The following is a 25,138-nucleotide window of genomic DNA, read 5'->3' on the forward strand; positions in this document are numbered from 1 at the left end:
CATGTCTCCCCTACTCCTTTTTATTAAACTAGACATATTTTGCAATTATCTTGGGAAAGTTTTAATCCCTGCTTGGTTTTAAAAAGATCAGCAAAGGCCAACTGACATGCTGCTACGTAGCCAGATGAAAAAGAAAATCCTAAATGCAGATTTAAATTAAGGGTAATTTTAAAGAAAGCTGTATAAACATGTCGTCCCAATTCAGAATCAACCTAACGCTTAAGAGAGCACTCCTTGCCCAGATATCCCTGCCCTGTGTACTGAAAGGCACAAGGTCTATCGAGTGGTGGGTTCTGGATCCCGTTGCAACCAGTATGGTGCAGCGGGGCCCAGTGTCCACCACATGAATGTGCGCAGTGCTTACGTCCTGCGACACTCCGCAACACTCCAGCAACTCGGCAGAGCGTTGCACAGGTGCCGTACACTCTGTGTGCGGAAGCCCCGAAGAGCTCAAATACCAGTAAGGGGTGCGGGTGAGTGGGCGGGCCCTCCGGAGCACCGGAACAGAACAGTACCTGGTGCTTCCGACAGGCACTGGTACGCACGTACCGGGGTGTACCAGTCGTAACCCACCACTGAGTCTATCCAACTCCTGTGGCAGCGCTCTTGGGAGGGACTTGGTTTTGCAACCATGACAGGGTCTTTAGCATTTCCTCAACCAGCTTGTTTTGCATCGGGAAGAAAGTGGGAAATAGCCCTGGGCAACGCCTGCAAAAATGTGGAAAGACTGAGCTGACACCCCATTAATTCCACTGTAGATCTGTCATTTCCATGTGGCTAGGCCTGAGGCTAGAGTTTTCGTCACCGGCGCAATGGAACAAGTAACAGCATGGAGAAGCATTTGCTCTTTGCACCTCCTTAATGTGCATTAAACATTTGCTAGCACAGATTCGGAAGCAAATTCCATTTATTGCCTGCCTTCATATTTTAAGTCAGCGGGAGGAGAATAGTTCTCAATGGGTCTACGACAACTTGCCACAGCGAACTCACCATGGCCAATTCACCGCGGATCATCTCACCCTAGGACAAGAATTATACTAATATCGAAGAAATAGTCAACAAGAATCGTTAAAGAAAGGATGACAAAGGAGGGACAAAATAAAATGTGAATGACAAAAATTACAATTATTAATTATTTTAAACTATGTGTTAACCCAGCGTCGCCCAGGTATTTACAATACAATACAATAGCAGAGCTGGAAGGGACCTTGGAGGTCTTCTATTCCAATCCCCCGCCCATGGGATATTTGTTTATCCCAATCCTGTATTAGACATTCAAATATCCGGACCAAATGTAATTGGATTTTCCTCCTTACCAGAGGGAACCCCCTTGTGCTGTACTGTGAAGCCGTTATCATTGCAACTCCACTGTGCTGTACAGTAGAAGCCATTTTGCAGTAGAAGCCATTTTAAGGCACAACAGACTGTACCTTAACAGAACACACACCCCGGGCAGTGCTAGGGGTGTCCTATCCCCACAGTATTTGTTTCCGGAGAGTAAGTCATCTGTGTACCAAGTTTGGTTGAAATCGCTCGAGGCGTTCCAGAGTTATGTTGGAACACACACACACACACAGCCATTTTTATATATAGATAGATAATAAAGATAATAGATCATTAACTTCAATTGGAAACACAGAAGGTAGTAGAGCTGTGGGAGCTGGCCCATACTAAAAAAGAGAAATATAAACCCTAAAAACGGAACTCTCTTATCTCCTGAATCTCAAGCCTTCTAAACAGGGATATCAGGTTTCGCCAGTTTATTTCAGGCCTGTTTTATATTCAAAGCCAGCTCTCCTGGGTAGCAATGCTTGTCTGCCAGATAGCTCACAAGATAGGAGCTTAAAACTTTGCAAGAAATTAAAATAATGCCATCTACTGCTAAAGAGCGCGTTTTTGTTTTTGTTTTTGTTTATTCCAGGGAACCAAAAGTAAATTCTGCAGTAAAATCAACCTAGCTTTTCCCCAGATTCTTAGAATCTCCTTTCTTGGAAGATTTTGAGTGTGCTTTTTTTTTCAAATCATCTTCTATTTCCACAGGAAATTCGGTTATGTGTGCTTTCACGCAGGGGAGGCAAAATCTTTTGGAATAGAAAAGACTGCAGTCCTGGAAAATAAACAGAAAAAAGGAAAATCAACCGGATTAACAAACCTTCATGCCAACGGAGGTGTCTTTGGCCTTGGTCCTCATTTTGAGGAGGCTCCGTGGAGAACTGTGAGCAGTATAACTTTGGGCAAGTTATGTTTCCCCAAAAATAAGACATGGCCTTATTTTCTTTTGTCCCCCCAAATAAGCGCTTGGCCTTATTTTCAGGGAGGTCTTATTATTTTTGAGGTGCAGGAGGCGGCAAGCGTGGTCACCTCTTGGCTGCTGCTGTCGTGCAGTATTTTCAGGGAGGGCTTATTTTGGGGGAAACAGGGTAGAATTGTTGGTTGGTGACTTCATTTCCCAACAACTACGATCCCCTTCTAAAGAAACCAGACTTGGGTGAACAGTTGGCCTGAGGACTTCTTCATCCAATGCAATTTGTTCCTCTCCAGTTGGGAACGGAAGAAATGGCCTAAATCACTTGTTTTCCAAACTTGACAGCTTTAAGATGGGTAGACTTCAACCAGTGGTGGGTTACAACTGGTACGCCCCAGTACGGGTGTACCGGTACCAGTGGTGGGTTTCAAAAATGTTTAGAACCTCTTCTGTCGGTGTGGCCTGCTTTGTGTGAGTGGCTGGCCAGCCATGTCACCGGGTGGGAGTGGCTTGCCAGCCATGTGACTGGATGGGAGTGGCTTGCCAGCCATGTGACTAGGTGGGCATGGCCAACTTGTAAAATGTGGTGAAACTCACTTTACAACGCTCTTTCTTAGCAACCAAAATGTTGGCTCAGAAACTGGCATTTGAAGCATGCAAGTCTTAAAGCTGTCAAGTTACAAGACTCTTGCACCCCAACCCTTTAGAAAAAAAAAAACCCAGGGGTGTTCAAACTTGGCAGCTTTAACATTTGTGGACTTCAACTCCCAGAATTCCTCCTCCAATCATGTTTGCTCAGGAACTCTGGCATTGAAGTGTGCAAATCTTAAAGCTGTCAAGTTACAAGACCCTTGCACCCCTAACCCTTTAGAAAAAAAACCCCAAGGGTGTTCAAACTTGGCAGCTTTAAGACTGGTGGACTTCAACTCCCAGAATTCCTCCTCTCGTTCTTCATCTTGATGATGTGCGGACGGGTGGGGGGAGGGAGCTGGAACCGGTTCTAAATGGCACGGTAGATTTGTGGAACCTCTTCTATAGAAGAGGTTAGAACTGGCAGGAACCCACCCCTGACCGGTGCCTGCCGGGAGCACCAGGCACTGTTCCGGTACGGTGCTCTGGAGGGCCCACAGGCCCGCCCACGCTGCTTACCGGTATTTGAGGTTTTGGGGGCTTCCACGTACACACATAGAGTATACGGTGCCTGCGCGACACTCCACCAAGCTGCTGGAGCGTCATAGGGGGTAAGTATGCATGCGTGTGCTGCGCACGTTCATGTGGTGGATGCCTGGCCCCGTTGCACCATACTGGTTGCAACAGGATCTGGAACCCACCACTGACTTCAACTCTCAGAATTCCCCAGCCAGCACAGCACAGTTGGCTGAGAATTGAAGTCCATTCACTTTAGGTGTGGGGCAGTGGTGGGTTTCTGCCGGTTTGCACCAGATCGGGAGAACCGGATGGTGAAATTGAGCCAAATCCTGGACTTACAACTTCATTTAGTGACGGTTCAAAGTTACAACGGCATTGAAAAAAGCGACTTATGAACGCTTTTCACACTTAACGACCGTTGCAGCATCCCCATGGTCCTGTGATCAGAATTCAGATACCTTGGCAACTGGTTCATATTTATGACGGTGGCTGCATCCGGGGGTCGCGCAATCCCCTTTTGTAACCTTCTGGCACGCAGTCAATGGGGAAGAAGCCAGATTCGCTTCACAACCATGTTACTCCACAATTGCAATGATTCACTTAACGACAGTGGAAAGAAAAGTCGTCAAACGGGGCAAAACTCAACTCAGCTAATGCTTCACCTAGCAACGTAAAGCTTGGGCCCAGTGGTGGTCGTAAGTCGAGGGCTACCTGTCGCTTCTGTTCCAGAGGCAAGCCCCAACCAGTTGTCATGCCATTTCCCCGAATAACTTTAGTTTCCTCCTTTTTGAGAAAGGGAGATGAGGAAAGAAATGGCTCGTGAATCATTCTTCTGACCACATCCTGGCCCAGAATCTGGGGGCGAATGGAAAGTGGGAAGGAAAGCTGCTTGCACAACTTGGGAAAACCGCTCCTCTCTGACAGCCCTCACAGCAGGTCACAATTTCTGGCGGTTTCCGATCACATCTGAGGCAATGTGTGCGTACTCAGAGCAACTCATGCAGGCCCTCTGGGCAAGAAAGAGACACAGAAGGAAGACTCGACACGAAGAGACCATCTTGGGAGGATCTGGGCTTCTTCTGAAGGGGGCTTGCCGTAGAAACAAGGACCAGAACCCTGCTTTGGGCCAGTGGAAGCACCCTCTGAGCCTAGCAAGCAAACTCCAGCTCAGCTCTTGCCGTGCTGGTACAAAATTCTCCGTCGTCTTTAATTCTTCAGGAGAAATTAAGAGAGTAGGACAGTGATTTTGTCATTGCTTGCTGAATGCAATGCATGTGCAACTCCCCGTGGTTCCCCCCCCTGCATGTGCACGTGCCCCCCCCAATGCTCCGCCCCTCCCTCACCCATTTCTGGCTTCCAGGTTGGTGTAGGAGGCCTTCCAGGCACAAAACAGGGTGCGGGGGGACTGCGCATGCTTCCAGGCCAAAATGGGGTGCGGGGACACTACACGAGACCCCCAAAAGGCAATGCATGAGCCCCATCGCCCACATATGCATGGCAGAGACCCCAAGACCAGTTGGCTGGTGGGAGGCATACATGCATGCCCAGGGGAGCTGGGCTGAGGCGACAGCTGGCTTGCCCTCAGAGAGGGCCCTGCATGCCACAGGTTCGCCATCACGGGAGTAGGAGATCAAAGGATTCCTCCTTTGCAATCTACCACTTTCCGGAACTCGGGACGGACAAAAAGTACTTTAAACTCCATATCTATCTCTCTACCTACTCACACCTCCATCTATCCACCCATCCATCTCTGTTCTACAAGACCTGAATCTTTGCAGCCATGCAGAGTCCACCCTGTTCCATCAAAATGGAAGAGAACGAAGTGAGAACGTATTTAATCCCACCCACTCTTGATTTTTTTCTTCTTCCAGAGTCTCCCTTTTAGTGTCTTCTGAAGAAAGTGGGTCCAATATTCACAAAATAACTGGACTTGGGCAGTGGTGAAATGCATTTTTTTTCACTACCGGTTCTGTGGGCATGGCAGGGGAAGGATACTGCAAAATCCCCATTCCCAACCCACTCCAGGGGAAGGATACTGCAAAATCCCCATTCCCAACCCACTCCAGGGGAAGGATACTGCAAAATCCCCATTCCCAACCCACTCCAGGGGAAGGATACTGCAAAATCCCCATTCCCTACCCACTCCAGGGGAAGGATACTGCAAAATCCCCATTCCCTCCCCACTCCAGGGGAAGGATACTGCAAAATCTCCATTCCCTCCCCACTCCAGGGGAAGGATACTGCAAAATCTCCATTCCTTCCCCACTCCAGGGGAAGGATACTGCAAAATCTCCATTCCTTCCCCACTCCAGGGGAAGGATACTTAAAATCTCCATTCCTTCCCCACTCCAGGGGAAGGATACTGCAAAATCCCCATTCTCTCCCCAACTCCTAGGGGAAGAAAATTGCAAAACCTCCATTCCCATTCCACTCCAGGGGAAGCTTTCTGCAAAATCCCCATTCCCTCCCTACTCCTGGGAGAAAGATACCGCAAAATCCCCATTCCCACTCCACTCTGGGGCCAGCCAGAGGTGGTATGTGCCGGTTCGCCGAACTACTCAAAATATCCGCTAGCGGTTCTCCAGAACCTGTCAGAACCTGCTGAATTTCACCCATGGATTTGGGGGGGGGGGCACTGAGAGGTATAGCAACTGTGTCAGACTGTTGAATCTCATCTCCTGCGCCTGGCCATCCAAAGGAGTGGAGGCAAACCCTGAATGGTGAGTGGCTGGGACAGAGGGTGTGTGTGCATCGGTGTGGGTGGATGGGTGTAATCATTTAGTCACGCTCCAGAGCCACGCATTACATTCGGTATATTCACAGTGTAACATTCACTTCTATAATAAGCTTGGCTGTGCCTCAATTCCTCACTGGCACTTTGTCAATAGTTTATTCATTTAAATCAATGTTTTTCTAACTTGCTAACTTTAAGCTGCATGGACTTCAGCTCCTTGAATTCTGACAAATTGCTAAGTTCGAAAGATATTGATTTAAGTACAGAGGTTAAGTACAATTGAAAATGTGAAGTGAATTAAGATACTATCTGGACTACAAGGTCAGCGGGGGAGACTCACACTCTGGACTACATGGCATATCGCCCATAACTTTCAATCAGGGACAACCATTAAAAAAGCCTCAATGACTGTACAGCCTAATTTGGGGACATCAAACAATTCTACGGAGCAGCACAAATGTTGCTGGTCCAAAATAAATCGTGATAAGAAGACTCTGCCTGGGCTGTACCAACCCACACAGCCACTAGGGGGCACCAAAGCTAATTTTCAGGACATCTCCCCCCCCAGCTTTTCTATACAGACAGTCCTTGACTTATGACCACAATTCAGACCAAACTTTCTGTTGGTAAGCGAGACATTAGTGAAGTGAGTTTTGCCCCATTTTATGACCTTTCTTGCCACAGTCGTTAAGTGAATCGCTGCGGTTAGTAAGCCAGCAGCCCAGTTAGCAGTCCGTGCTGTTGTAACTTTGAACCGTCACTAAACAAACTGTTGTAAGCCGAGGGCTACGTTGGCACAGTCTGGTTGCCAAGTGCCCAAACTTAGACCCTGTGACCACAGGGACACTGCGGCTGTCGTAAGTGTGAAGACTGGTCATAAGTCCGTTTTTTTCCACAGCCACCGTAACTTTGAACTGTCACTTGTACAGATTAACAGAGTTGGAAGGGACCTTATAGGTCATCTAGTCCAACCCCCCCCCCCACTCAAGCAGGAGACCCTATACCAGTGATGGTTAACCTTTTTTGGATCGCATGCCAAAAATAGGAGTGTGGGGTGTGTGTGTTTGTGGGTGGGCGTGCCACCCCCATAATGCTATGCGCATGACCTCCCCAGGCGCCTGTGTGCGCGACACCCCCCTACACATGCTTTTGGCCCGCGATGGGCCCATTTTTCGCCCTCCCCAGGCTGAAGAGGCTATCTAGGAGCCTGGGGAGGGTGAAAACAGCCCCCCCCTTGGAGGCTTCAGGAGGCTTCTCTGACGGCTCCGGAGAGCGAAAAACGGCCCAACACACAAACCAGAGGTCCATTCCTGAACTCCCAGTGTTGCGTGGTTTTTCGCCCTCCGAAGGTTTCAAGAAAGCCTCCGGATGGTAAAAAATGGCCGAAAAAGAAGGCCGAAGTCAGCTGGCCAGTGTGCACGCTGGAGCTGACAGGGCAACGCCTCGCGTGCCCTGACAAACGGCTCCGCGTGCCACAGGTTTGCGATTACGGCCCTATATCATTTCTGACCAATGGCGGCCCAATCTCTTCTTGAAAGTCTCGAGTGACGAAGCTCCCATGAATGAAGGTCTGTTGGGCCGAGGACCCCTAGCAATGAAGCAGGGTAGCTGAAAGTTATTTCAACCCCGGTGACAATTGTCTACTCTCCTTTAAAAATAACGGAGGCCTCGAGTCCCGACTCTGGAATGACAAGTATTTGGAATTCAGAAAAGCTGGCTGCCCCTCTCGGTCCCGTTGCCAGGAGGTCATTTATGAAGACAGACCCCAGCGACAGACGTCCAGAGGAATCACATGATACTTACTGGCCCAGCACACACCCGTTTGTGACACCGACTACACCGCGCACCAAGGATGAGGAATCTGTCCTTGTCTGGGGTGAACGGGTCATTCATAACATAACAGTCTTCCAGGAGGCTGTAAAAAAAAATTGCAACTGAACCGAACTGAACTCAATTCAGTTTTGGTCACCACGATGTAGAAAAGATGTGGAGACTCTAGAAAGAGTGCAGAGAAGAGCAACAAAGAGGATTAGGGGACGATTGGAGGCTAAAACATATGAGGAACGGTTGCAGGAACTGGGTGTGTCTAGTTTAATGCAAAGAAGGACTAGGGGAGACATGATAGCAGCGCATTTTTTTTTTTGCAGTTCCGCTGGTGTTATTGCACCAGCAGTGTTATTACTTGAGAGACCGCCTGCTGCCAATTACCTCCCACAGACCCATTAGATCTCACAGGGTTGGCCTCCTCCGGGTTCCATGTACTAGCCAATGCCATCTGGCTACTACCCGGGGGAGGGCCTTCTCTGTGGCAGCTCCGGCCCTCTGGAATGAACTCCCCGCAGGGATTCGGACCCTCACCTCTCTCCAGGCCTTCCAAAAAGCCGTCAAAACCTGGCTTTGCCGGCAGGCCTGGGGGTGATGAGTTCCCTCCCCTCTCGATTTGTATGATTGTGTGACTTTTGCTTATTTTAATTATTTGTATTTCGTTTTATGTTCCCCTTTTCCCCTTTTGAACTGTTCGCCGCCCTGAGTCCTCCCGGAGAAGGGCGGCATATAAATAATAAAAGTCAATTCAATTCCATTCAATTGCAGGAAGCTGCAATTTCTTTATGTGTTTTATAACATTCTTGGATATTATTATATACTTTATTCATTAACATTCAATAATACTAATAATCCTCCAAGGAGAGAGAGAGAGAGAGTGTGTGTGTGTGTCTATCTGTATAGTGTGTGTATAGTGTGCATCTCAAGGGTAGCATTTCCTGGGGGGCCAGAAGAAGTCTGGACGTGTCTGTTAGGTTTCTGCTCCCACTGCCCCTTCCCACTCAATATCTCAGGGGTTGCCACAAAGAAGAGGGGGTCAAACTATTCTCCAAGGCACCTGAGGGTAGAAGAAAAAGCAATGGGTGGAAACTAATCAAGGAGAGAAGCAACTTAGAACTGAGGAGAAATTTCCTGACAGTTAGAATAATTAACCAGTGGAACAGAAGTTGCCTCCAGAAGTTGTGAATGCCCCAACACTGGAAGTCTTTAAGAAGATGTTGGATAACCTCTGAAACGGTATAGGGTTTCCTGCCTAGGCAGGGGGTTGGACTAGAAGACCTCCAAGGTCCCTTCCAACTCTGCTATTGTATCTCTTGTATCTGATGAACCACACAGAGCAAGGGTGTCAAAATCAAGGCCCGCAGTGCCTCCTGCCAGTGAAAACAGAGCTCAGGAGAGCTGGGCGGGGCCCTCCTGGGCTCCGTTTTCAGCCACGACGGCCTCCTGCAGCCCTCCTCCGCCAGCGAAAACGGGCCCTGTTTTCACTGGCAGAGGGCTAGCAAAACAAACTAGACACAAAACAAAAGGAAGAATCTTTCCCCCTTTTGTATCTGAGCATGCCAGAAGCAACCGGAAAGGAGAAAAGGAAAGAACGGGAAAAAGAAGGAAAGATGGGAAGAGAGCAAGGAAGGAAAAATAAGGAACGTGGGGAAGGAAGGGAGGGAGGGAGGGAGGGAGGGAGGGAGGGAGGGAGGAAGGAAGGAGGGAACATGGGGAAGGAAGGAAGGAAGGAAGAAAGGAAGGAAGGAAGGAAGGAAGGAAGGAAGGAAGGAAGGAAGGAAGGAAGGAAGGATGGATGGATTATAATCAGAGTGAGGGAGGGTCGGAGGGAAATCCTGCCTTAGCACTTGGCCACCACAGGTAATGACCAAGAATGATCCAGAAAGGATGCTTCTTCTTCGCCCACTTTCCCCTCTGCTGCTGTCCCTCCAGGGGTCTGCCTTTTGTGCAAGGATGACCCCTGGCGATCAGCTGTGTGGCTTTTCCACAAAACAGGTCCCGAGTAGTGAGAAAAGATGGGCAGGGCCATCTACTTACGTGACTGAGTAGGCATTGGGAGGTTTATGTCCATAGTAGCTGAAGGGGGCTGATAATCCACAGAGCTCACATTCAAAAGTCTCCATCCGGGCACTATTATGGGGAGTGGGAAAATAAAACAAAATTATATCTTAAGCAGTGCTTTTCAACCTTGACAACTTGAAGATGTCTGGACTTCAACTCCCAGAATTCCCCAGCCAGCAAAAGCTGGCTGGGGAATTCTGGGAGTTGAAGTCCGGACATCTTCAAGTTGCCAAGGTTGAGAAACACTGATCTAAAGCAAGGCCTTCTAAATTTTTTTGTACTAGGTAAGGTAAAGGTTCCCCTTGCACATATGTGCTAGTCATTCCTGACTCTAGGGGGCGGTGCTCATCTCCGTTTCCAAGCAGAAGACGTCTCCGTGGTCATGTGGACGGCACGACTAAATGCCAAAGGCGCACGGAAGGCTGTTACCTTCCCACCAAAGCTGATTCCTATTTTTCTACTTGCATTTTTACGTGCTTTCGAACTGCTAGGTTGGCAGAAGCTGGGACAAGTAACGGGAGCTCACTCTGTTATGCTGCGCTAGGGATTCGAACCGCCGAACTGCCGACCTTTCTGATCGACAAGCTTAGCATCTTAGGCACTGAGCCACCGCGTCCCCTTGTGCTAGGTAGCCTCTCTTTTTTTTTCCTCAACCCCCCCACCACCACCACCACCCGACTTGATCGTGTTACAGAGGAAACCAGTGTATGCTCAAATACAGTTAGCAAAATATAGAAAAGAACGTTATGCAGTAAAGCAAATGCTTCTTTATGGATGTGTCAAATTGGTAATAAGACAATCCCCCTTTTTAAGGGAAGAATAACAGTGAGATTGATAGACCTTTTTTGGATTACTTTGCTGACTGTCTAGGATCGAAGGAAAAGTTAAATTTCAATTAAAGGCTCGGCAAAAAAACTAAAATTTCTTCCCTCCCCCCCCTCTGAAATCCATCCACCCCACATTAACAGCGCTTCTATAAAGCAGAGCCATCAATCTTGCCAACTTTAAGATGGATGGGCTTCAATTTCCAGAATTCCCCACCCAATCCTAAAGTTGCCATGGTTGAGAAACCCTGCTCTAAAGCATCACAGATGGGAGAAGGGGCAGAAGAGCCAAACTCCATGATGTCATCCTCTCCTGGGGCTCAGGCGAGAATATCCAAATATTCTGTCCATTGTTCATCCCAGGGATGTGCCACTGTCTTCGTGCAGTTGAGTGGAGCAACCGCCAAGCACTTCTGAATGGTTTGCCCTGATAGATACACGCAGGGGTGGGATTGGACTGGTTCGCACTGGTTTGGGCGAACCGGTAGCTCTGACTATCAGCTGGGAGCGAATCAGTTCGATCCAACTTTGAAGTGGGCCCACCTGCCCACCCCTGCGCTATACTCACCTATATATCCTATTCTGAAGCCCGGCTGATCGGCGCAGCAGAGTGGATTGCTGCGCGTCAGCGGTTTTCCTCGCCAAGTAATGTGGAAAATAGGTTTTCTGTCAACCGTGTGTGTCTGCCCGTGCGTGCTCAGCGAACCAGTTGTTAAACCAGTAGGATCCCACCCCTGGATACCCGGGCTGGTGCAGGACAGCATCAGTAGTTGAGCTGAAGGCTGCACCAATCTTATCCAATACCATCCACCGACTTGGGCTGATCTCAAAAGGCTAAGCATATGTAAGAGAATTGGTAGAGCTGTGGGGCGGAGTTAAACACCTCATCATTTCAGTTAAGACTTGGTGGCTCAGTAGCTCATTGGCTAAGATGCTGAGCTTGTCAATCAGAAAGATCGGCAGTTCGGCGGTTTGAATCCCTAGCGCCGCATAACGGAGTGAGCTCCCGTTACTTGTCCCAGCTTCTGCCAACCTAGCAATTCGAAAGCACATGAAAAATGCAAGTAGAAAAATAGGGACCACCTTTGGTTGGAAGGTAACAGTGTTCTGTGCACCTTCGGCGTTTAGTCATGCCGGCCACATGACCACAGAGACGTCTCCGGACAGCGCTGGCTCTTCGGCTTTGAAACGGAGATGAGCATCGGCCCCTAGAGTCAGGAACGACTAGCACATAAGCAAATATTTATCTTTACCTTTAACGACTCTAAGCTGATGATATGCTTAACTTTGCCCCCAGCCCCAGCTCTGCCTGTCCTTCACTACAGCATCTTGGATGGAAGATATTAAGACATTTTCAGATCATGAATATTTTGGAAGAAAGCAGACTAGCCACTTCTGTGTGCTATCTAAAAGAAAACTTCATCTACATGCCACGAAGTCACCGATCACACCATGCTACACCCAACACCATATCTTTGTAGAAATGCCTGAGCAAAGATGGAATAAGCCAGATTTGTGGTTTGAAAGCAAGCACAATGGTGATTATAGGAGAAAGGGGGAGAAAATGTCTAGGGCGGTGTTTCTTAACCGTGGCAACTTGAAGATGTGTGGCCTTCATAGCTGGCTGGGGGATTCTGGGAGTTGAAGCCCACACATCTTCAAGCAGCCATGGTTGAGAAATACTCACCTAGAGATTAAGAGGCATAACCGATCTAATTCATTTAATTATATTCATCTAATCTCAGCTCCAATAAAGCAGCCTTGAGGGGTTCCTTATATTCTTTTATTAATTCTTAAACCTGAAGGGTAGGCGAGCTAAGTTTTTATTAAGGCTGACGTGTAATGACCTGACTTCGGCTCCGGGTAAATGGATAACGTACAGTATGAGGTTTAAATTATGGATTTTTATTTTTTTTAAGAACTCCTCTGCCGTATCACATTTCTCTCACTGATAAAGCTGGGACAAGTATTTTGCTTGGATTTTCTGTTTTTTAATAGAACGGAACGCCCTCCAACTACAGGAGCACGGTAGAACAATATGTACTTGATAGTTAGCCTATGCAATCAGGGGTGGGCTTCAAAAATTTCAGCAACGGGTTCTCTGCCTGGTTGCTAGGTGGGTGTGGTCATGGTGGGCGTGGCCTAGTCGGCCTCCTGCACCATAGCAGGGTCCCCGTTTTCACCTTCCCCAGGCTCCAGAGGCCCATTTTCCCCCCTCCCCGAGCCTCCGCACTGGCCCTGCTCTTAACTTGCATCCAAAATGGGCCGCGGGGAGACTCCTGGGCGGGGGGGGGGGGCAGGGTGAGATGAGAGGGTCGGGATGGGATTTGGAGGTTCTCCGAACTAGCCATAATGTTAGCTATGGGTTCTCCCGAACCTGGGCAAACCCGTAGCAGCCCACCGTTGTATGCAATGTTCTGTGATATCTGGGGAGGCTTTCCACAAACAGTTAACCATGATTGGTAGGGAGGCTGAGGAGGTTTTATAGAGAAAACGGCTCACTGCTGAATTCATCCAACCAAATCAAGTGCCCTTGAAGATTATCGGAAAGTAACCTGACAGTTCTGTTCTGTGTTGGAGAAACAGAAGCCTATGTTTTTCAGGGCATGGAATGCTGTTGTTTCACAAATCAGGTTTACAAGCATTCTTCACCCATCAGATATAGGGGGGAGGGGAGAATAATATATATACCGTATTTTTCGGACTATAAGACGCACTGGAGTATAAGACGCACCAAAGTTTTGAAGAGGCAAATAAAAATAAAAGTTTTTGAACTCTGCAGACCTCACCAAAACAACCCATTTTTCGCAAAAACGGGCCTGTTTTTTTTTAAAGGGCATGAATAGCCTTTTGGAGGCTTGTAGAGTGCCCTTGGGGGGTCGCCCCCCCAAAATGAGCAAAAAATGGGCGGTTTTTTTTTTTGCAATAGCAATAGCAGTAGACTTATATACCGCTTCATAGGGCTTTCAGCCCTCTCTAAGCGGTTTACAGAGAGTCAGCATATTGCCCCCAACAATCCGGGTCCTCATTTTACCCACCTCGGAAGGATGGAAGGCTGAGTCAACCCTGAGCCGGTGAGATTTGAACCGCTGAACTGCTGATCTAGCAGTAGCCTGCAGTGCTGCATTTAACCACTGTGCCACCTCGGCTCTTGTCAAAAAGAGACCCATTCCCCTCCCCACCCCCAAATGCCCATGCATAGCCTTTAGGAGGCTTATAGAGTGCTCCTGGGGGCTGGGACAAAATTGAGCAAAAAATGGACCATTTTTCGCTCATTTCACCCCCCCCCCCCCAGCCCCCAGGACCACTCAGGAAGCCTCCTAAAGGCTATGCAAGGCCATTTTGGTGAAGGGGCGGGGTTTCTGGAGGCAAAAAATGCTGTATTCGATGTATAAGATGCATCCAGATTTTCAGCCTCTTTTTTGAAGGGAAAGGGTGCGTCTTATACTCCGAAAAATACATTTTCTACAAGCCAAAGCTGGTTTGGTCCAGTAATTAAGATATTGGACTGGAACAGAGGTGGGTTGCTGCCAGTTCGGCTCAGTTCAGCCGAACAAGTGGTGGCCCAGAGCAGCTGAGAGCGATCCGACATAGTGGCTCTTTTGGCCCACCTGCCCTCTGTACCTGTTTTTATGGCAAAAGGCAAATTGCGCATGCGTGCACAGCATGCATCACCTCTGCGAGCCCTGACAATCAGCTGGTTGTCACAGGAGCGGTTGATTGTGCATACGCGCATAGCATGTGTCAGGCGCACACGTGAACAGAACGTCCGTGCGCACAATCAGCAAACCAGTAGTGACGGTAAGTGCAACCCACCACCAAACTGGAAACTAGGAGACCATGAGTTCTAGTTAAATAGCTTTTAATGGTCTGATGTCTGAGAGACTCATGAAGATCCACAGGGATCTAAACAAGCCATGTTTAGCTTGAAGCAGTGTTTCTCAACCTAGGCAACTTTAAGATGTGTGGACTTCAACTCCCACAAATGTTAGCTATGGAATTCTGGGAGTTGAAGTCCGTGGATGTTGGCTGGGGAATTCTCGGAGTTCAAGTCCATACTTTGGTTCAAAGAATCGCAGAAATAAAATTAGTCAGGGGGAAGGGGCTTTCTCCCACAGAGCAGTTCCACTCCGGAGTAAATTATTTCTGTGGGTCTTTAACAGCTTAAGTAATTGAGCTATGATTAAGGGCAGACAAGCCTCAACAGACGATGCAGTCTCTGTCACGAGAAGATTTCCACTGCCACACCTTTTATTTAATCTTCCCAAATTATACTCCTACCAGCACTATCTTCCTCCGCAGGGTATCCTTTCATAATTATTAAGGGAAATATTAATAATACCAGTATTTTCTGGATCGTAAGGAAGCATTCTGCTCGTGCCAGGGGCAAGTTTCCCTTATTACAGAAACTTAGTTCAGACATTCCATAAATCTTGAGTTACATGGGTTATCAAAGCATCAAATGTGTAAGTAAAGAGGAATCCACTTGCAGCAGAGGTAGTGGATCAAACATCAATAATTGAGTTTAAGCAGGCTTGGGGTAATCACATGTTCATCCTCTGACAATTTAAAAATACATATCTATTCAAACTTGATGGACCACTAGCTCTTTTTCTGCCATCAATTTTCTGTTTCTATGTTCTTTCTGTGTTCACGGATCAGGTGAGGATTGCCTTATCTCCAAAAATAACTTCACCTTGCAAAAGCCAACGATCTGTGAAGGTAAACAAGAGTATCGTGGTTTATCCTTTGCACTCGTGCAAAGATCAAACCATGAATTGAAGGCTTCAAGGCAAGCAATGGGATGTTTTGGGCCTAAATTAGGCCCAAACTTCAGAGGTGACTGATAATATTTGAAAGGTAAAGCCACTTTGGAGTGAAAGGCAGACTGACATATTTCTCAGGACAATATTTATGCAGCCACTGAGACTCCATGGACATCCAAAAAAATCAAGATGGCAGCCACCACCTTGTGACTTTGATTTGCACTAAGTAGGGGTCGGCAACCTTAAACACTCAAAGAGCCACAAAGGTCCTAACCAGAAGCCCCCCATTCAATTCTGGAGCTGACCGGAAGTCCAGTTCCCCCACCCTAGAGTCTCCTCCTAACTCCTCCGAATCCTTTTTCCTCTACCTGTCCTAACCAAAAGCCCTATCAATTGTGGAGCCGACCAGAAAACCTGCCCCTGGCCATAAAGTCTCCTCCTGGCATGCCATATTTCTCTCCCCCCCCCAACCAGAAGCTCCTCTCAAAATTGTGGCGCAGACCGGCAACACAGAGCCGCAGCAGAGGGATAAAAGAGCCACATGCAGCTCCAGAGCCACAGATTGCTGCCCCCTGCACTAAGCAATCCACCAACTGGATGGATGGCAAGATACCCAGTCAATAGCATATAAACCCAGGACTCGTGGTTTCAGATCCCAGCGGCTTTTTAAAAAAAATGAATTCTTTTGAAAATATAATTGAAAAATGAGCAAATAAATAATTGAGCCACTAAAGGAAATTTACAAAGAAAGGGAAAGACAATCTACTGAAACTACTAAAGTCCTTTTGCCTCTTAACTGATTCCAGGATCCAGACCCACAAAAAAAAATTAACCCACTTGGATGGAAATCAGGGAAGATAAAGTCCAGCTCATTTAGACAGCTCCAGATGGAAGTGGGGTATCTCTAAGCAGCTTTTCTCCAACCTTAGCAACTTTAAGATGGGTGAACTACAATCAGAGGTGGTATTCAGCCAGTTCAGACAGTTTCAGGCAAGCCGGTAGTGGAAATTTTGAGTAGTTTGGAGAACCGGCAAATACCACCTCTGGCTGGCCCCACCCTCATCGTTCCCTTGTTTTTTAGCTCAGCTGATTCACGCGGCAGAGATTTCTGTGCCTCAGCTGAGCTAAAAAAAAATAGCTCAAATCACCAGCGCTGACACCGAGTGCGGTCTTTGAGTACTATGTGCTCAGTGTGCATTAGGCATGTGTGCGCAAAAATGCGCACTCTCATAGAACCGGTAGGAAAAGATTTGGAATCCCACCACTGACTACAACTCCCAGAATTCCCCAGCCAGCGGGGGCCTGCACATCTTTAAGTTGCTAACATTGAGAAACACACACACATATGCACATACAGAGACAGACAGACAGACAGACAGAGACAGAAATACAGACATAGAGAGATACATTCACAAGCTCCATTTGAATGGATCTTAACAAGGCCCCCTCCAAATAAGGGAAGCAGCATCCTAGCCAATTTCAAAACTAAGGCGGATCAGAAATGACTCGCGTTGGGATGAGAGGCCAACAGGAATTCCTGCAAATTTGAGCAACGACTACCCTATTCAGGGTGGATAAAAATCAATGGATTTTTTTAAAATAAAAAAAAAATCAGATTTTAAAAAAATTAAATCTAGATTTTTAAATTTTAAATCGGATTTTTTTTTTCAATTTTTATCCAATTTATTTTAATAAAAGGCTTTTGGAGCAAAAAAAATCTATCTAAAGATAGTTTTCTATTTACGATACATTCATAAATTAGTTTATTCAGCATGAAATGGAGCTTCGTTATGCAGCACGAGGCTGTATATATTCCGCAATATCGGGACTGTCGGTGAGTCAACAGCGGGTCAGAGGAGGAGCCGCTGCGGGACAGAGATGACAGCTGTTCTTTAAAAATTATGATTTGAATCGAGTTGATGTAAATCAAGCCTTTTTCACTAGTGATTTAAATCATGATTTATATCGACTTGATTTAAATCAAATCCACCCTCAAAATATGGAGCACAGGCATTCTGGGTCAAACATGAGATCGTTTTTGTCCTGAATATACACTCCTACTAAAAACAACACATTTTAGTGGGCAAGGGGTGAGACCCCTTGCAAAAGTTCATTTACTTCTGCATTATCATTGAAAAGCTGCTCCTTCTCCACCCTCCGCCCACTTCCAATTTGCAGCGGAAGCGGAGTCCCGTCCCCCCCAATAAAACTCCCAAGACTAGCCTTTCCTTGCTGGTACACAGAACTGGAACCCTGTCCCCACTCAACCACTTTCCCCCTTTAATATGCTAGCTCAGGGGTGTCAAACTCAATTTCATTGAGGGCCGCATTAGGGCTGTGGTTGACCTGGAAGGGGGGGGGACGGGTGGGTCTGGCTGACTGGGTGAGTGTAACCAGCTGGGTGGGCATGGCCAGCTTGACACCACTCCCCAAACTGCTGGCAGGTTTCCTCTTCGTGCTGGGTACACCAGGACGGCCTTTTTGAGCTGGATCTGACCACCTCACGGCCCGAATCCGGCCCGCGGGTCTTGAGTTTGACACCCCTGTGTTAGCTGATTGACTGGCAGCCCAGAAGATGATTTCAGGGGAACGGACTCCAATAGTCAAAAACAGTGTAAAAATTGCTTTCAAAAGCAGGTTTTGATTGGCCAAGCTGCCCAAGCATTGGGAATACAGAGTAGAGGGTGGGTGAAGGGGAGGTACTCAAAAGGGGGTAACAGATGCCAGCAAATTAACTGCTATCTGTAAACACTCTGGACTTTGCAATGCACATAAAAACCAGTTTAAACCTCCATCCCACCACTTTCTTTCTTTTTCATAGTTATTTTCCATTTTCATAACATATAAATCGTATGTATACTATTACATAGCCAACATCGTATTATATTATTAAATGTTTATATCAATTCAATTCATCTTACCATCAACTCCCCAAAAGAAAAAGAAATAAAACCCAGTTATTGGCTCTTCTGCTCTTCATACATTATATGTGTGTTCACTTTCTTCTCCCTCTCTCCTCCCCCTCCCTCCCTCCTTTCTTTTCTCTGTCCTCCTTCCCTTCTCTACTTCCCCTTTCTCTCTCCCCTTTCCATTCATTTCTCTCCTTCTCTTCCCCGCTCCTACCCTCTCCCCTATCCCTCTCCTTCCCTTACTCTCTCCTTTCTTCTCTGTCCTCCTTCCTTCTCTACTTCCCCTTCCTCTCTCCTACTCCTCTCTCCCCTTTCCACTCATTTCTCTCCTCCTCTTCCCCACTCCTATCCTTCTCTCCTTCCCTTACTCTCTCCTTTCTTCTCTGTCCTCCTTCCTTCTCTACTTCCCCTTCCTCTCTCCTACTCCTCTCTCCCCTTTCCACTCATTTCTCTCCTCCTCTTCCCCACTCCTATCCCTCTCTCCTTCCCTTACTCTCTCCTTTCTTCTCTGTCCTCCTTCCTTCTCTACTTCCCCTTCCTCTATCCCAGTGTTTTTCAACCTTTTTTGTGCAAAGGCACACTTTTTTCATGAAAAAAATCACGAGGCACACCACCATTAGAAAATGTTAAAAAAATTTAACTGTGCCTATATTGACTATATATAAAGTAATTCTCCCACGGCACACCTTACACTATGTCACGGCACACTAGTGTGCCACGGCACAGTGGTTGAAAAACACTGCTCTATCCTACTCCTCTCTCCCCTTTCCACTCCTCATTTCTCTCCTCCTCTTCCCCACTCCTATCCCTCTCTCCTTCCCTTACTCTCTCCTTTCTTCTCTGTCCTCCTTCCTTCTCTACTTCCCCTTCCTCTCTCCTACTCCTCTCTCCCCTTTCCACTCTTCATTTCTCTCCTCCTCTTCCCCACTCCTACCCTCTCTCCTATCCCTCTCTCCTTCCCTTACCTCTCTCTCTTCTTCCCACTCTTCATCTCATTTGCTTGGTGTATTTCAGCTTCTGAGCAAGCTCCATTTTATGTTGATGGCATTTATAGTTCCTTTTCAATATACCTATTTTATTTTAAACATATAAAGTAAAAATAGACATTGTGTTTTCTTTCTTGACCATACACGGCAGACATAACACTGGAAGCGGAATGAGGTCATCAATTCATGCAGGGCCACTGGCAACAGGTGAGCTCCCTCTAAGACGACCCTGGAACTAGCCAGAGGTTATCAAACACTCCTATGGAGGTAATCCTCATTCGGTGTCTGCCTCGTTTTAACAAATATTTAGTTGCAACAGTGGTGAAATTTGACATTATATATGTTGACGGCAGCAATGAGTGTTGCAGTGGCCTAGAGGTGGAGCTCTCGCCTCACGATCAGGAGTTCGATTCTAGATAGCGGCAGATATTTCTCTCTCTGGGCACAATGAGCAAATATCAACTGCGAACTCTGCATTGGAGACGGGAAGGGCATCCGGCCAGTAAACAGCCAGCTCCATTCAGTTGCCCCAACGTCCGATAAGAACCCACAGGCTAGGCCTCCTCCGGGTGCCGTCGACCGGACAATGCCGGCTGGCGACCACTTGGGAGAGAGCTTTTTCTGTAGCTGCTCCGGCTCTGTGGAACGATCTACCACCAGAGATCCGGACCCTTCCCATTCTCGTGGCCTTCCAAAAAGCCACCAAAACCTGGCTGTTTCGACAGGCCTGGGGTTGCTGATTTTTAAATCAGGTCCAACCCCCAGCTAAGCCAAATGTATGTTGTGTGTTTTTTAAACAGTGTGTGTTTCTTTCCCCTATGTGTTATTTTATTTTATTCGTATTTGTAAGCCGCCCGGAATCCTCCGGGATTGGGCGGCATATAAGCTCATTAAATTGCAAATTGCGAATTGCGACTCCACCTCGATGTAGGGGATTACGGGGTTATTGAAAGACACACACACACACACACACACACACGGCAGCAAGCTACTTTATGCACAAAAATGGAAGGATGCTTCCATCCCCACAATGGACGAACAGATGCAAAAGTTGATGGGAGTTAGCAGGGTTGGCTAAACCAGTGTTTCTCAACCTTGGCAACTTGAAGATGACTGGACTTCAACTCCCAGAATTCCCCAGCCAGCGAATGCTGGCTGGGGAATTCTGGGAGTTGAAGTCCAGTCATCTTCAAGTTGCCAAGGTTGAGAAACACTGGGCTAAACTATCTGCTTTGATCCCAGAAAAAAACGTAAGTGCTTTTGTTTCTACTTGGAAACCCCTTCTGGACTTTGTGCTTGAGGTGGGGAAACTTTGATTTTGGGTTTTACTGATCAGAAAGATTTGTTGTTATGGAAATGGCTAGATTTTATTATTATGTAGAAGTAAAAAGTTAAGGTTTGGCATTACTGTTTTATTCTACAGCACCAGAGGGAGGGAGTTGGAAGTCAGTGCCTTTCCCCCCCCTTTTTTTCCTTTTCTACACTTCTCCTTTCCCCTTCCCCTCCCTTATTTTTCCTTCTATTTGTTTCCATATTTTTTGCATTTTATATTTTAAACTAATAAAAACTGTAAATTTTGGGAATCGTGAAGAAAAAGTAAGTTTGCAACGAATCATCACATTTATAGCCTTCGCAGGTCTGCCAGGCAAAAGGGAGATCATAAGCACAGTGGCAGTTTCACTTAGCAACTAGTTCACTTAACAATCAAGCTACAAGTCCCAATTAAGGAGCCGAGGTGGTGCAGTGGTTAAATGCAGCACTGCAGGCTACTTCAGCTGACTGCAGTTCTGCAGTTCGGCTGTTCAAATCTCACCGGCTCAGGGTTGACTCAGCCTCCCATCCTTCCGAGGTGGGGAAAATGAGGACCTGGATTGTTGTTGGGGGGCAATATGCTGACTCTGTAAACCGCTCAGAGAGGGCTGAAAGTCCTATGAAGCGGTATATAAGTCTAACTGCTATTGCGATTGCTAATTGCGATTGCCAAACATATAAATGGCTGAGAAATATTCTTGCTCATCTGTGGGTGCTGCTGCCATCTAGAGGACAAACTCAGAAATGTTTGGCAAGAGAACATCTGCAAAGGGAGAAAAAAACAGGCTAGAAATGCTGGACCTCAAATGCAAAAAAGGCTGCATGTTTTTAGAGACCATGCAAATATTTTAGGTAGGCTCCCCGCTCCCCGCCCCCCTTGAGATCAGGCTGGCCCCTTCTCTGGAGGCTTTGAAAAGGTTATTAAAAAGGGAGGTTTTTCCACCAAAACATTGTCTATACCACTTCTGGTTCCTCTGGTCTTTTGTCTCCTACTTTGAGTTTTGCAGTTGAGACTTATTGCCTTAATTCCATTGTGGCTTTTATCATAGCAACTTGTGAGAGATTGTCAAATCAATAAATAAACGGAGCTAAAATACTGATGCAGAGATAGCCTACTACCAGTTTTCTCTCTGTGCATGGATTTGTGTTTTTGTTTTGCAGAGAAGTGCAGATAGGTTGCCTAGCGGATGGCTTAGTACATGGCTGATCGATCAATGTCCCGGGCCATAAGGCAAAGGTGTCACAGGCTGGCCACACCCATGCCTGGTATAACGAAGGAGGGAAGTCCCAATACATCATGTGACGCTGCCGTGACATGAATTTGACATCTTGGACTTCAACCAATGATGTTCACTTATTTCTTAAAATTTGTTAATCAGATTTATATCCTATCACCATCAAAAAAAACAAGCAAGCACAATTACAGTATATAGAAGTATTTTATAAATATAATCTATATATATAAAAGCCAAATACCACTCACTCATGACAAAATCTCCAGAAACGTAAAGTTTACAAACTTGAAATTTGGCATGCGTGTTCCTCTTGGCTTCTAGGTGCTCACTAAGAAAGGATTTTTCGAATGGCCATCAGATCATTAGTATTTCTTATACAGTAATTAACACGCTCTGATGCTAAAGAGTTCTACTCCCCCTTCCCACCTGAAAAGAGGTCTGTTCCAACTGCCAGTTGCCTTATATTAATGTGCTCTGATGCTATAGCTCTACTCCCCCTTCTCACCTGAAAAGAGCTCTGTTCCTACTGCCAGTTGCCTTATATTAATACGCTCTGATGCTAAAGAATTCTGCTCCCCCTTCCCACCTGAAAAGAGCTCTGTTCCAACTGCCAGTTGCCTTATATTAATACACTCTGATGCTAAGGAGTTAGACATTCTAGTCTCCTTCCCCACCCGAAAAGAACTCTGTTCCAACTGCCAGTTGCCTCACATTCCGTTACCTCAGTTCAAACTGGCAGACGTTCCACTCCTTCATTCAAGAGTGGTCTGGGTATTTCAGCAACCAAAGACAAATCATTTGACCTCTATTCAATGTCCATTTTAATCACAGGGGAGCAAACGAGGAGTTGGCCACTATCTTGAAGTTTTGACACAATATCCCTGGTTCCCAATATTAAAACAATTCTAGGAGGAAAAGTCTATGTGACTTATAGTTTCGCTCTTAAAACTGAGCCTGAGAAGAAGCTCATCAAATTGACTGTGAAGGGGAAATTCCACATTGGCAAGGCCACCACTAACCAGGCCCTACTAAGTTGCTGTGCTGTTCTTCAGCCAAGAAGGGGCACACAAAACCCTTTAGTAAGTTGACTGTCTGAATGTAAGAGGCATCTAAAGCAACACTGATCTTATATTTTATAAGGCCTTGGGAAAGCCATACTTAGAAATACTGCATCTAGTTTTGGTCACCACAATGTAGAAAAGACGTGGAAACTCTAGAAAGAGTGCAGAGAAGAGCAACAAGGATGATTAGGGGACTGGAGATTAAGACATATGAAGAACGGTTGCAGGAACTTGGTATGTCTAGTTCAGTGTTTTTCAACCACTGTGCCGCGGCACACTAGTGTGCCGTGACATAGTGTAAGGTGTGCCGTGGGAGAATTACTTTATATATAGTCAATATAGGCACAGAGTTAAATTTTTTAAACATTTTCTAATGGTGGTGTGCCTCGTGATTTTTTTCATGAAAAAAGTGTGCCTTTGCACAAAAAAGGTTGAAAAACACTGGTCTAGTTTGATGAAAAGAAGGACTAGGGGAGACACGACAGCAGTCTTCCAATATCTCAGGGGTTGCCACAAAGAAGAGGGAGTCAAGCTATTCTCCAAGCCACCTGAGGGCAGGACAAGAAGCAATGGGTGGAAACTAATCAAGGAGAGAAGCAACCTAGAACTGAGGAGAAATCTCCTGGCAGTCAGAACAATTCATCAGTGGAACAACTTGACTCCAGAAGTTGTGGCACTTTAATCACTGGAAGTTTTTCAGAAGAAATTGGATAACCATTTGTCTGAAATGGTATAGGGCCGTGATGGCAAACCCATGGCACGTATGCCACAGGTGGCATGCAGAGCCCTCTCTGCAGGCACACAAACTGTCTCCCCAGCTCAGTTCCACCATGCATGCACGCGTGCCCTCCTGACCCCCAGCTGATTTTTGGGTCTCTCCCGCGCATGCGCGCACGTGGGGGGGAGTGCATGCGGGAAATGCACATGCATGCACCAGGGGGGGAAGAGTGGTTATGCACAAATGCATGGGATGGGGTAGCGCGGGGGGGGGGCAGCACCAACCACCCCCCCCATTGTTGGGTCCCAGGAGGCTGCAGGGAGGCCTGCTAGGCCCAAAATAGGGCACGCGGGGGTAGTGTTGCGCGTGCATTGCATTATGGGTGCAGGCATACGTGAGGTCAAAACCTTTCACCATCCCTGATATAGGGTTTCCTGCCTAAGCAGGGGGTTGGACTAGAAGACCTCCAAAGGTCCCTTCCAACTCTGCTATTCTGTTCTGATCTTGAAAGTCCAAAGAGGGAGAAAGAGCCGGAGGACGGCCCCAACTTGATTTTTTTTTTTTTGCGGGGGGGGGGGAGTCTGTTCCTAGAAAGAGGCAAAAAAAGGTTTGGGCAGCTTCATCAGCAAAAGAGAATTTCTGGAAGAGCAAAAGCCTCCCCCCTTCAGCGCAACTCTTTTTAAAACAACTTCACTTGGTGTATTAGGGGTGTATAAATTGGTAACTAGGTGGCTAAGACCCTGAGCTTGTCCACCAGAGAGGTCGGCAGTTCAGCAGGTTCGAATCCCTATGGGTACAGGTCTCCTGCGTGAGCAGGGGGTTGGACTAGATGACCTCCAAGGTCCCTTCCAACTCTGTTACTGTTTACGTTACTAAACCTCAGGCCACGCCCCCTCCCCTCCCCTCCCAAGATGGCAATGCCCAGCTTCGTTTATTTCAAGGCTGCATTTTTCCTCCTTTCCTCCTCGAGGGTAAATCTCTGGCATGATAAAACCTACCGGCTTTTCGGCTGCAGGAGGCAACCGAGCCCCGCTGCGTTGCAAGGGCCTAAATGCTGGAAGCCCTGCCCGGATTCAGCCTGGCCTGCATTTCCTTAAAGGGACACCCCCCCCCCCCCCCACTTCGCTGCCTTTCACGGGAACGTACCTGGCCGCTTAAGTTCACACGTGTAACACGCGCGTAACGTTCGAGCTCGAGGGGGGGGAGGAGGAGGAGGAGGGGAGGGGCTCTCGAGCAGCACCTTCCTGTTTCCTAGCCACGCCCACGGCGATGACGCTGCGTGTTCGGCTGTGTTGCTCCGCCTCTTCTTAAAGGA

General features: G+C 47.1%; 1 protein-coding gene across 2 annotated transcripts; it reads right to left on the reverse strand.

The window, feature by feature from the left end:
- Positions 1–1,893: 1,893 nt before the first annotated feature.
- Positions 1,894–25,079, reverse strand: CDPF1 (cysteine rich DPF motif domain containing 1). 2 transcript variants are annotated; one of them, XM_032222020.1, is made up of 4 exons: positions 24,970–25,079; positions 9,990–10,082; positions 7,932–8,043; positions 1,894–2,107 (listed from the first exon to the last, which is right to left on the reverse strand). In XM_032222020.1, the coding sequence occupies exons 2-4, from the start codon at positions 10,073–10,075 to the stop codon at positions 1,955–1,957; spliced, it is 351 nt and encodes a 116-aa protein (XP_032077911.1). In that variant the 5' UTR covers positions 10,076–10,082; positions 24,970–25,079; the 3' UTR covers positions 1,894–1,954. The 2 variants fall into 2 exon arrangements, with proteins under 2 accessions (XP_032077911.1, XP_032077910.1); XM_032222019.1 differs by lacking the exon at positions 24,970–25,079 and adding an exon at positions 19,478–19,542.
- Between the last annotated feature and the right edge of the window lie 59 nt (positions 25,080–25,138).

The sequence above is a fragment of the Thamnophis elegans genome, chromosome 7, assembly GCF_009769535.1.
Source record: "Thamnophis elegans isolate rThaEle1 chromosome 7, rThaEle1.pri, whole genome shotgun sequence".
NCBI lineage: Eukaryota > Metazoa > Chordata > Lepidosauria > Squamata > Colubridae > Thamnophis > Thamnophis elegans.